A 13,875-nucleotide genomic window follows, 5' to 3' on the forward strand; every position below is an offset into this window, starting at 1 on the left:
AAATGCAGATTCATACCATTTCAAGCAGGGTGAAACCACCATAAAACCACACAAAACACCACTCACAGTTCAGTAGACATTCAGTGTGTTCAGTCGATTCACTGCTCAGACAGAGTCGTGACCTCTCCCTCCCCCATCATGCAGAGACTGAGCCACACCGACACTTCCGGGTTTTATAATCCCTCCCCCTCCCACCAGAAAAGGTGTGGCCTTCATGGCGTGATTGACAGGAGAGAGATTCACAACATTTTTTAAACACTAATAACACTTTTATTTTTCATTGATGGGAAGAATCCTCTGCACCTGATGAGCAGAGGGGGACTGAGTAAGATGGCCAAAAATCACAGCCGTAAGTGGTAGCGTTTTATCTAAAATCAATATACCGTGCAAATAGGAAGCTGTCAAATTTAGACAAAAAAACATTTGCAGTGCTTTTTACTTTAACCCAAAACCCCCATACAACCATTTGCAGTGCTTTTTACTTCAACCCAAAACCCCCACCAACCATTTGCAGTGATTTTACTTCAAACCAACCATATTTTCATTTTCAAATCACATTAAGAGCACTCAAGATCAGTAAAACCACACTCACAGGTTAGTAGACATGTTCAGTGTTATTCACAGCTCAGACTGAGAGACGTGACCCTCTCACTTCTCCCATCTTGCAGAGACTGACTGAGGCACACCACTTCCGGGTTTTATAGTCCCTCCCCCCAACAGGGGCAGCATAGAGAATGTCAACATTTTTAAAACATTAATAACTCTTTTATGTTTCATCGATGGGAAAAATCCTCTGGTCCAGCTCAGCGGAGGGGGACCCTGAGCGAGGTGGCCAAAAATGACAGCCGTAAGTGGCGGAGTTCTTTCAGAAATCACGAAACAGAAAGTGGTCAAGATCTTAGTTTTAGTAATATAGATTTTGAACCATCTATATGTCACTGTCAATAATTTTAGGTAGGATTGATACAAATTATTTCCTCTGAAGAATATCACAGGAGGATACACCATCACTAGATTCAAGAACAGCTTCTTTCACAGTTATCAGACTCTTCAACTGACCTCTCTTACACTAAGGATGAATTTCCAATCTCCCTCACCAGCCTTTGCACTTTTTTTTCTATCTACACTCTTTCTATATTTTGCATTGTTTCTTTTTCTCTTTGCTGCACTTGCATATCCTATGGTTATTTAGGATGTTACACAAACTTTTTTTCCACTACATCGTTGTACATTTGATAATAGTAATTAGATCAAGACTAAAAGTGAAGTTATAAAATACTTTAGCCACCTGATGGATCATGAAAAATGCTGCTCTGTCCAGGAGTGGGCAGGGCAGCTTTTCCCAAAGTAGAATAATTTTCATTGTCAATATGAAGGAAAAGATAAAAAGTTGCTCCTTGTGATTTACACCCTATGCCACATATATTATCAGACTGGTACAATTTTCCATAGAAATTTTGAACACCAAAATCATTGTTAGCCACGAGTGAGTTGCCAGATGATGGAGGATGTCTAATGTTGTGGGAGCTCTGCAAGGTAAAACGTGGGAATTATAGCCCAGTAAGCTTAACATCTGCATCAGGAAAGTTACTGGAGAAGATTCTGAGGGCTGATACATGGGCGGCACAGTGACATAGCTGGTAAAGCTGCTGCCTCACAACATCCGAGATCCTGATTTGATACTGACCTTGGGTGCTGTCTATGTGGAGTTTACACATCCTCCCTGTGACCATGTGCTCCAGTTTCCTTCCACATCCCTAACATGTGCAAGTTTGTCGGTTAATTGATCTCTGTAAATTACCCTTGTGTATACATAGTGGATGCGAAAATGGGATCACACAGAACAAGTGGATGATCGATGGTCGGCATGGACCCAGTGGGCCAAAAGGCCTGTTTCCATGCTGCATCTCTAAACTATGCATTTGGAAAGACAAGGATTGATTAATGACAGCATAGTTTTGTGTGAGGGAGATATCATTTTACCATTGACCATTAAAATTTGCTTTATGGTACAAAGATATGTTTTTAATATCATAAAGAAAAGAATAATTATGCAAATGAAATTCCAACACTCGCCCTATCTTTTTCATTGTCTTGCACTCATGCGCTTTTTCCAATAAAAAGTACATTGTTTGGATGCAGTTTAAATCTGCCAATTTGCTGCCATAAAATAGCTAAATTGCTATTTGACATGAAGAATTGTTTTTCTCTGAGCAAAATCGTTAATCTCATGGAATTCAGCTGTGCCAAATACAACCGTGCATCTGCAGTTCTTATTTCTTGCTTTTGTAAGCGCTTTTGCCATGAACTCTCATTTTTTTCTGCATATCAGAAGGAAGTTTCATTGTTGGCTTATTTTCTGTGGTCGTTTCTATGGCATTTGGTTTCCATAAAACCAGTTGAGAGTCTTCCCCACACGTCAACAAAGAATTATCCTCAGGATCCCAGTAGAAGGCACGAACTATAGCTGAGTGTCCTTCCCGTAGTGAATACATATAGGCAAGGCCACCGGCTTCACAGTCTAAGAAGTGAAGCTTCCCCATATGGCTGCCACCCAACACAAACAATCGATCGGCTTTCTTGTGGTAAAATCCTCCAATCAGGTATTCCAGGGAGCCACTGTCCAACTTCAAGCTCTTTCTGGCATCCTGCATCTTAACCAGTGTGATGGGCTCATCGTTATGGAGATGGGCGAGATCCCATAGAAAGAAACCTTCGTCATAGGTCAAGCAAAAAATCTGCTGGTGCTGCTTGCCGGACCAACCAATGAAACTGACTGAAGAATCAGAGTTGCAAGTTGCAAGGAGAGCATCATCTTCTGTTTCTTGGCTGATGTCAAAAATGTTGACCAACCCATCCATTGAGCCTGATGCCACCATGTTGGGATTTGAGGGGGTGGAAACGCACTTGGGTAATGTCGTTGTTGTGGGTCTCCGAATACACCCCGAGAGGTCCCTGAGCTCCAGGATAATCCGTGTTTGTTCCACTTCGAGCATCCCAGAAAACCATGTAAGTATCTTCTTTAATCTTTTCTGTTCCGGCGCAGATTACTAAATCATCACAGCTAATGTCAAAGCTGGCAAAGGCATTATTAGGATAGCCTTTAAAAATCTGCACTGCATCGGTGCTGGACGAACGCACATCCCAGCACTTCAGTGTCCCATCACACGATGCAGAGTAGAGTAACTGGCTGTTGGTTTGTGCAAATCTTATTCCACTTATGGGTGCAGAATGGCCCTGGAACTGTTGAACCAGAGCCAGAGTCTGTTTATTGTATACACGTATGCAGTGGTTGGAACACGAAACAGCAACTAGATTACTACTTTGACCAGTGGGTGATTTGATGCAGTCAATATCCAGCAGGTAGGTTAAATCATCAGTTTTCTGTGTTGATCTCTTTGCAATGCGCAGGTCATGGAACCACTGCTCAATCTCCTCCATGAGTGAAGTTATCCCTCCACGATCTTAATGGTAATATGGAAAGCAAATATAAGTAAACTGACAAACTTCATCCTGTCCAACATATTTTGGCAGCAAAAAGACACATTTTTAGTGGTGTTCTCCAAGTTGTCCATTAAAAATGTGATGCATTCAGCAGCCAACGGTTCAAATTTCTAGCTCGTGATTGTTAAGACTAAGAAAGTCACTTTCAATCCACAAAACAAAGGTTACATTTCAAATCTACCACATGAAATCCACAAATGCATTCCTCCCCCCCCCCACCCCCTCACAATGCAGTGGATGATGAGCAAGAAAAGAAATTCCAAATTATTTTTTACCCCATCTGTGACTCACAAACACAACAGTTCTCCTAACAGTTCTTAAAATCACTCCAATAAAAATGTGGGAATTCAGTTTCAGGCCAGATGATGAAATGTGTTGTTCAGTCTGGAGTTAATAAAACCACTTGTAAAATATGACTTTCCAACTCCACTGGTTAAGAGGTCCCAAACCGATAACACTGATCGTTTGAGCACAAACAACCGATTGAAACAATAAAAATGGCCTTACTTTCTTCCTAATGTTTCCAAAGCTGAGACTTACAAAACACTAATATAATTTTCATAATTTCAAATTCAGAACTATAGAATGGAATACGACCAGCTACCCCCTTGGTCTATTCCAAGCAACTTCTCACAAGCAAGTACAGGTGTCAGAAGTTATGGGGAGAAGGCAGGAGAATGAGGTTAGGAGTGAGATAGATCAGCTATGATAGAATGGTGGAGTATACTTGGTGGGCCGAATGTCCTAATTCTAAGTCACTTATGACCTTATGAAGCAGGAAATTGTCTCTCGGTGATAAATTATACAATCTGCAATCCCTGGCCCGAGTCTGTCTCAGTGTTCATCAAGAGACACTTCATCCCATCTCTGGTCCCATTTTCAAAAACTAAAACAGGTTCTTCTGTCTACCCTGTTCATGCCAGCCAGCCAGTACCCACCTACAGTAATCCAATTTTCTATACATCTATGTCTTCATCTAAAAAATGTTTTAACTAAAAAGGGTGTAGAGAAGATTTTCAAGGATGTTGCCAGAACTCGGTGGGCCTGAGCTATAGGGAAAACTTGAGCAGGCTAGGAATTTATTCCTTGGGAGCACAGAAAGATGAGGGGTGATCCTATACAGGTGTACAAGATCATGAGGTTGAATAGATCTGGTAAATGCATCTTTTGCCTAGTGGGGAAATCGAGAAGCAGAGGGCATTGATTTAAGATGAGATATGAATAGGAATCAGAGGAGTAACTTTTTTAAAAACACAAAGTATACTATAAATATGGAACGAGCTGCCGGAGGTGGTAGTTGAAGTACTATCATAACGAGACATTTGGACATGTACATGGGTAGGATAGGTTTAGAGGGCTATGGGTCAAGCGCAGGCAGGTAAGGCTCATATGGATGGGGCATGTTGGTTTGCATGGGCAAGTTGGGCCAACTGGCTGCTTCCACAATGTGTGACTCTGAGCAAAGTGTGTTTATAGTGTATATAAAGTTATGTGAGGCATGGATAGAGATAGTCAGAACCTTTTGTCACACAGTTGAAATGTCCAATACTAGAGGGCTTAGCTATAATGTGAGAAGTGTGAAGGAGATGTGCAGGGTAAAAAAATTTTACACACAGGGAGTAATAGGGGAATGGTAGAATTTCCAGGAATGGTAGAAGCAGATGTGTTAGTGGCATTTAAGAGGTTTTTAGATAGGCACGTGGAAGTGCAGTGAGTAGAGAGATATAGATCATGTACAGGTAAATGAGATCAGTTTAACTTGGCATCATATTCCCTACAAACATTGTTCCCGTGTCCCGCTGTTCAATGTAAATTCCAGCTGATCTCCTTGTCCTTCTCAGACCCCAACCTCTCCTCTCTCCCCCCCCCCCCCCCCCCCCCCTTACACCCCTCCCCCCTCCTCTCTCCTTCCCCCACTTTCTCTCCTTCCCTCCTTTACCCTGGTCTTTATCCTGGGCGTGGGGGTGGGCCTGGGCCTGGGCCTAGCCTTTACCCCACAGCGGCCGGGCCGAGTGGATCATGGCCGCCGGGCGTGGGCCCAGCGCTCGCCGGCTGTCACTCGCCCAGTCAGTGGGGCCCGAGCCCGAGCAAGCGGCGGGAGGAGGAGGATGCGGCGGGTGAGTGGGTGAGTGAGTGAGGGCGCCGGCGGCGGGAGGAGGATGCGGCGGGAGGGAGCGGGCCCGGCCCGGCCCCGTGTTGCAGCCCCTCTACACCCGCGACACAGCGGGGTTAACGAGACACCTACCAGTGGTCACTGAGCCGCCGGGTTGAAGGACGACCCGCAAACTCTTCCATCCACTCCCCGCACATTAAACACCGCCAGCGTTGGTTCACACCCCGCGCAGTAAAACAACCTCCTCTTCCTTTGCATTCAAAAGGGGCGGGAAATGTTCACTCCCTCGGCTTCACAGGGACAGTCACCATTCACCATTCACTCTACACATGCATGTGAAACATAGACAATAGGAGGAGGCCATTCGGCCCTTTCATGGCTGGTCATCCCCAATCAATAACCCATAGAAATATAGAAAATAGCAAACAACATTAAAGGAATCACAGCCCCATCTATTATATTATATGAGTTGGGCCCATTCACTTTCCATATAATTAGACTTCAGGTATTTATCCCTCTTGTATTTAAGGGATCGCAATCTCTTCACTTGTATTAAAAGATACAGCGAGCAAAATCCACCTGTATTTTATTTATGGGCTGTGCAAGTCGTTCAAGATATTAAAGCCCAGGAATTTGAAGCTGCTAACTCTACTGCTGATCCATCAATTAAAACTGGCACATGGTCTCCCAACTTCCACTTTCTGAATCAAGGTCCCTTGGTTTTGTTGACTTTGAATGAGATCTTAAACATAAATGTTCCCTCTCTTTCCGAGTTTACAGTGTAAACTCTCCTGTGCCGCAGCCAACAACAGCGGTTTAATCAGTGAATCTGTGGATGGTACTAGCAACACATTGCTTATCGCTTCACAATGATGCAGAGATCAGGAAAGCACATCAGCATATTTGGTTTCTTATGTATCGAAGAAGATTCTGCATGTCCATAAACAAAGATTGTATGATCTTTGTCCATAAGAATTATCACTAACTTCTACAGAGGTACTATAAATATTCTGACAGGATGCATCTCAGCCTGATGCGGCAACTGCTTATGCCCTTGATCACCTGAACCAGCAGAGTCTGGTGAACACAGCCCAGTCCATCTGCCTGTCCCACTGAGTTACTCCAGCATTTTGTGTCTTATCTTCCATCCATCATCGGCTTGGCCCCGCCTTCCATCCAATCCATCTTCACGGTTTGTTGCCTCAGGAAAGTTGGAAGTATCTCCAAGATTGCCTGCTACCCCGGCATTTGGACTTCAGAGATACAGCGTGGAAACAGGCCCTTCAGCCCACCGAGTCCGCTCAGACCAGCGATCACCCCATACACTAGCACTATCCTCTACAATTTACAATTTCCAGAAGCCAATTAACCGACAAACCTGAATGGCTTTGGAATGTGGGAGGAAACTGGAGCACCCAGAGAAAACACACCCGGCCACAGGGAGAATGTAAAACTAAGTGCAGACAGCACCCGTAGTCAGGATCGGACCGGAGCCTCTGACGCTGCAAGGCAGCAACTCTACCGTTGCGCCAACTCAAAAGCTTTCCTCGTTGCCTTCTAGGAGAAGAGTAGGATCTTGAGAGCCCAGTTGTTCTGACTTCAGAACAGTTTCACCGCCCTGCTATCAAACTCCTGAACTAATTGCCTCGTTCAGAGGTCCTGTCACATGGTCATAGCGCTACCTCATTTGTTTATCCTGTTTTAGTATTTTGTCATTTATTTATTGTTAGATTTATCATTGGTGTTTGCATACTGTTTACGCTGAGCTTCATGCAATCAATGAATTTCATTGCACCCTGGGTACGTTTGACAATCTGAATAGGATCTCAACGCGAAACGTCACCTATTCCTTTTCTCCAGAGATGCTGTCTGACCCACTGAGCTGCTCCAGCTTTTTGAGTCAATCTCCAATCTTGTAGAAGGGTTTCGGCCCGAAATGTTGCCTATTTCCTTTGCTCCATAGATGCTGCTGCACCCGCTGAGTTTCTCCAGCATTTTTGTCTACCGCCAATTTAATAGTTAACAAGCTAAAAGTCTCTTTGCTCAGTCACAGTTCCAACTCCAAGCATCCTTATTATATACCGAGGTCATTTGGTGTTAAACAGAATCTTCTGTGATTCTGAATATTATGTGCAATATTTCATTTGATTTAAAATAGTGGTTATTGGTTCTTGGCCAAATATTGCTGTACTGAATATTTGCTGTAAAGTTGTCACTGACCAGGTGAGGGCACCCTTGCTTCCCCTAACTTTTAAAGAATGAACTGGATTTCATAATCTCATTGTCCAAGACGGACTGACAGTTCCTGAAATATAAACGTTGGTGTAATGGAGGAACCTGCATTCACATAAAATCACATTGAAATAAATGAAGTAGATTGTCTATGGTGTAGTTTCCATCTACCTCATTGGGAAAGTAGTGTTTTGGTTTAACATCATACCTATAGAACCACACATAAAACACCAGTCCATTTATGTGCTTCATTTTGTGGAATCGACAAACTCAGCTTTGACTCGGATGCAAGATGCTGCCATTGAACTGAAGCAGATTTCAATTATTTCCAATAGATCAGACTTGTGCACTGTAAACGTGCACAGAATATGTTATTAAAAATCATACAAATAATTTTCCAGAGGTCTGGGTTATGTGACATATTTATGGACTAATGTAAGAAGAAAATTACATTCAAATTTAAATTCCTATTTTCTGAAAATAAGCTACAAATCAAAATATTGCTTTAATGGTTCTCTACCTAGATACAGTATGTTTCATGTGCAGCAAGCCAAAATGATTGGAGGGCAACATTTCATTTCCATCTCAACTTTTAATCACCCAGTATTCATTACTTTGCCACACATGTCAAAATCTGAATCACTACCGCAGAATGGCACGCATTAGAAAAATAGTCTTATTGTATTCCCACATTTCTGCCAACTATCTTGTGATTCTCTTCATATAATCATTTGGTAAGTTCAAATTAACCACATGGGATTTGTATAACTCCAAGAGAGAGAGAGATTGGCTTCATACACCCAGAAAACTGGCTTGGATTCAAACCTCGGGAGCTGAAAAGGGGCATTGTACCAAGCCTCTACCCTAACCAGTTCCATGGAGTACCATTTCATATACATTGTTCTTAACAGCTGAAGTGATGTGCCTAACATTTAATTAGTTTATAAAGGATCATTTGTTTTTTGCATACATCGTCCAAAATTACAGTTTGCAACAACTTTATGGTGCATTTTTTTATTGTCCATTAACTGTGTTCATATGGATAGGACAAAGGACTGTACTCAATTATGATATTTCCAGCCATTCGATTATGACACTTTCCATGCAAGTACAGACTCCGTGGAGTGGCATGGCAAAGGTAGTGAGGTTGGATGAGTCCTGGTCTAACGAAATCTGCCAGAAGGAGCTTTAGGCATCCAGAATGAAAAACACTGCTGTGTTACCAATCTGTTCTGAATTGAATTTTTGAATTGAATTTCCTTTATTGTCATTCAGACCTTACGGTCTGAACGAAATTTGTTCAGCGACATCTCCTGTGATTCTCATTGGATAGTGGGGGCACTTGATTGCAGTATTCAGATCTTTGGGATTGATACAGATGCGTATCCCCCTTTGTTTTTCTTGGTTGCAACGACCATGGTGGAGACCCAGTCAGATGGATCGGTCACTTCAGCAATTACCCCCATTGTTCATTTTGTATTCTGTCGTGCATGGCATGAGGGACATGATGAGGTGCTCGGACTACTGGTGTGACAGTAGCATCAACAGTGATTCGATATTTAATAGGCAGCTTGCCTAGTCCATCATCAAACAAGTCTTTGTACTGGGAAATAAAGCGTTGTACTGGCTTGTCAGTTAGACATAATTTGTGAACCGCACGTCCAAAATACGCCAGGCTGAGATCATGGTACATTGACACCGAGTAAAGTCTCTGAGTCTGACTCGACAATGTAAAACAGCAGGTTGCGAGTTTGCTGGTTGACTGTACACTTTAAACCAGCTTTTCAGAGTGGGTGTAAAGTCTCCCCCCCGTAGGCCCAAAGAGTTGTGGAGTCCTTGAGCAGTAGTTCAGCATGTCGAATTTTTAAAAAACTCTGTCATCGATATGACGTTGCCCTTTGCACCCGTGTCGACCTTGGCGAGTATTGGCCTGTTATTCATAAAATAGTTACTTCAGGGTCCAGGGGCTCGTTTGTGGAAGGGAGGACAGAGTGAATAGCGGAGTTGTTATCGACAGTGTCGAAACATAGAAACATAGAAAATAGGTGCAGGAGTAGGCCATTCGGCCCTTCGAGCCTGCACCGCCATTCAATGTGATCATGGCTGATCATCCAACTCAGTATCCTGTACCTGCCTTCTCTCCATACCCCCTGATCCCTTTAGCCACAAGGGCCACATCTAGATCTCTCTTAAATATAGCCAATGAACTGGCCTCAACTACCTTCTGTGGCAGAGAATTCCAGAGATTCACCACTCTCTGTGTGAAAAATGTTTTCCTCATTTCGGTCCTAAAAGATTTCCCCCTTATCCTTAAACTGTACCCCTTGTTCTGGACTTCCCCAACATCGGGAACAATCTTCCTGCATCTAGCCTGTTCAACCCCTTAAGAATTTTGTAAGTTTCTATAAGATCCCCCCTCAATCTTCTAAATTCTAGTGAGTACAAACCGAGTCTATCCAGTCTTTCTTCATATGAAGGTCCTGACATCCCAGGAATCTGTCTGGTGAACCTTCTCTGTACTCCCTCTATGGCAAGAATGTCCTTCCTCAGATTAGGAGACCAAAACTGTACGCAATACTCCAGGTGTGGTCTCACCAAGACCCTGTACCACTGCAGTAGAACCTCCCTGCTCCTATACTCAAATCCTTTTGCTATGAATGCTAACATACCATTCGCCTTCTTCACTGCCTGCTGCACCTGCATGCCTACTTTTAATGACTGGTGTACCATGACACCCAGGTCTCGTTGCATCTCCCCCTTTCCTAATCGGCCACCATTTAGATAATAGTCTGCTTTCCTGTTTTTGCCACCAAAGTGGATAACCTCACATTTATCCACATTATACTGCATCTGCCATGCATTTGCCCACTCACCCAGTCAATCTAAGTCACCTTGCAGCCTCCTAGCATCCTCCACACAGCTAACACTGCCCCCCAGCTTTGTGTCATCCGCAAATTTGGAGATGTTGCATTCAATTCCCTCGTCCAAATCATTAATATATATCGTAAATAGCTGGGGTCCCAGCACTGAGCCTTGCGATATCCCACTAGTCACTGCCTGCCATTGTGAAAAGGACCCATTTACTCCTACTCTTTGCTTCCTGTCTGCCAGCCAGTTCTCTATCTACATCAATAATGAACCCCAATACCGTGTGCTTTAAGTTTGTATACTAATCTCTTATGTGGGACCTTGTCGAAAGCCTTCTGAAAAAAGTCCAGATATAACACATCCACTAGTTCTCCCTTATCCACTCTACTAGTTACATCCTCGAAAAATTCTATAAGATTCGTCAGACATAATTTACCTTTCATAAATCCATGCTGACTTTGTCCAATGATTTCACCACTTTCCAAATGTGCTGCTATCCCATCTTTAATTACTGACTCTAGCAGTTTCCCCACTACCAATGTTAGACTAACTGGTCTGTAATTCCCCATTTTCTCTCTCCCTCCCTTTTTAAAAAGTGGGATTACATTAGCTACCCTCCAATCCTCAGGAACTACTCCAGAATCTAAAGAGTTTTGAAAAATTATCACTAATGCATCCACTATTTCTGGGGCTACTTCTTTAAGTACTCTGGGGTGCATCCTATCTGGCCTTGGGGATTTATCGGCCTTTAATCCATTCAATTTACCTAACACCACTTCCCGGCTAACCTGGATTTCACTCAGTTCCTCCGTCTCATTTGATCCCCGGTCCCCTGCTATTTCCGGCAGATTATTTATGCCTTCCTTTAGTGAAGACAGAACCAAAGTAGTTATTCAATTGGTCTGCCATGTCCTTGTTCCCCATGATCAATTCACCTGTTTCTGACTGCAAGGGACCTACATTTGTTTTAACTAATCTTTTTCACTTCGCATATCTATAAAAGCTTTTGCAGTCCGTTTTTATGTTCCCTGCCAGTTTTCTTTCATAATCTATTTTCCCTTTCCTAATTAAGCCCTTTGTCCTCCTCTGCTGGACTCTGAATTTCTCCCAGTCCTCCGGTAGGCTGCTTTTTCTGGCTAATTTGTACGCTTCATCTTTTGTTTTGATACTCTCCCTGATTTCCCTTGTTATCCATGGATGCACTCCCTTCCCTGATTTATTTTTTTGCCAAATTGGGATGAACAATTGTTTAAGAGGGAACTGCAGATGCTGGAGAATCGAAGGTTACACAAAAAAGCTGGAGAAACTCAGCGGGTGCAGCAGCATCTATGGAGCGAAGGAAATAGGCAACGTTTCGGGCCGAAACCCTTCTTCAGACTGATTCTCTCCCAATTTTGTTAGTCCTTGCTGTCTCCTCCCCCTCCTCAGCCCCCCTGCTGTCTCCTCCCATCCCCCAGCCTTCGGGCTCCTCCTCCTCCTTTTCCCTTTCTTGTCCCCGCCCACCCCCGTCCCCGATCAGTCTGAAGAAGGGTTTCGGCCCGAAACGTTGCCTATTTCCTTCGCTCCATAGATGCTGCTGCACCCGCTGGGTTTCTCCAGCCTTTTTGTGTAACCTGGGATGAACAATTGTTGTAATTCATCCATGCAGTCTTTAAATGCCTTCCATTGCATATCCACCGTCAACCCATTAAGAATCAATTGCCAGTCTATCTTGGCCAATTCACGTCTCATACCCTCAAAGTTACCTTTCTTTAAGTTCAGGACACTTGTTTCTGAATTAACAATGTCACTCTCGATCCTAATGAAGAACTCAACCATATTATGGTCACTCTTGCTCAAGGGGCCATGCACGACAAGATTGCTAACTAACCCTTCCTCATTACTCAATACCCAATCTAGAATAGCCTGCTCTCTCGTTGGTTCCTCTACATGTTAGTTTAGAAAACTATCCCGCATAAATTCCAAGAATTCCTCTTCCTCAGCCACCCTTGCCAATTTAATTCACCCAATCTAAATGTAGATTGAAGTCACCCATTATAACTGTTTTACCTTTGTTGCACGCATTTCTAATTTCCGGTTTGATGCCATCCCCAACTCCGCTACTACCTTTAGGTGGCCTGTACACAACTCCCACTAGCGTTTTCTGCTCCTTAGAGTTTCGCAGCTCTACCCATATCGATTCCACATCCTCCAAACTAATGTCCTTCCTTTCCATTGCGTTAATCTGCTCTCTAACCAACAACGCTACCCCACCTCCTTTCCCTTTCTGTCTATCCCTCCTGAATATTGAATATCCCTGGATGTTCAGCTCCCAGCCTTGGTCACCCTGGAGCCATGTCTCCGTGATCCCAACTATATCATAGTCATTAATAGCTATCTGCACATTCAACTCATCCACCTTATTACGAATGCTCCTTGCATTGAGACACAAAGCCTTCAGGCTTGTTTTTAACAACACCCTTATACAATTATGTTGAAAAGTGGCCCTTTTTGATTTTTGCCCTGGATTTGTCTGCCTGCCACTTTTACTTTTCACCTTGCTACCTATTGCTTCTACCCTCATTTTACACCCCTCTGTCTCGCCGCTCACAAATTCAAGAAACCCCTTCCCTTTAACTCCTCAACTATCCCATTTGACACCCCACCCCCCATATTCAAACTTAAAGTTTAAAACTACCCGTGTAGCAGTGGCAAACCTGCCTGCCAGAATGCTTTATCCAGATGCATAAGCATCTGGATAAACAGGGTCTGATTAGGAACAGTCAACATGGATTTGTGCCTGGAAGGTCATGTTTGACTAAACTTCTTGAATTTTTTGAAGAGGTTACTAGGGAAATTGACGAGGGTAAAACAGTGGATGTTGTCTATATGGACTTTAGTAAGGCCTTTGACAAGGTTCCTCATGGAAGGTTGGTTAAGAAGGTTCAACTATTGGGTATAAATGCAGGAATAGCAAGATGGACTCAACAGTGGCTGAATGGGAGAAACCAGAGGGTAATGGTGGATGGCTGTTTATCGGGTTGGAAGCAGGTGACTAGTGGGGTGCCTCAGGGATCTGTGTTGGGTCCTTTGTTGTTTGTCATGTACATCAATGATCTGGATGAAGGTGTGGTAAATTGGATTAGTAAGTATGCAGATGATACCAAGATAGGGGGTGT

At 43.4% G+C, this 13,875-nt stretch overlaps 1 protein-coding gene across 1 annotated transcript; it reads right to left on the bottom strand.

The window, feature by feature from the left end:
- Positions 1-247: 247 nt before the first annotated feature.
- wdr89 (WD repeat domain 89) lies at positions 248-5,904 on the bottom strand. Its single transcript, XM_055640053.1, is given in 3 exon segments — positions 248-2,894; positions 2,896-3,464; positions 5,750-5,904. Coding segments are annotated over 2 exon segments (1,167 nt in total). The 5' UTR covers positions 3,442-3,464; positions 5,750-5,904; the 3' UTR covers positions 248-2,273.
- Between the last annotated feature and the right edge of the window lie 7,971 nt (positions 5,905-13,875).

Source organism: Leucoraja erinacea, chromosome 9, assembly GCF_028641065.1.
Source record: "Leucoraja erinacea ecotype New England chromosome 9, Leri_hhj_1, whole genome shotgun sequence".
Taxonomy (NCBI): Eukaryota; Metazoa; Chordata; class Chondrichthyes; order Rajiformes; family Rajidae; genus Leucoraja; species Leucoraja erinaceus.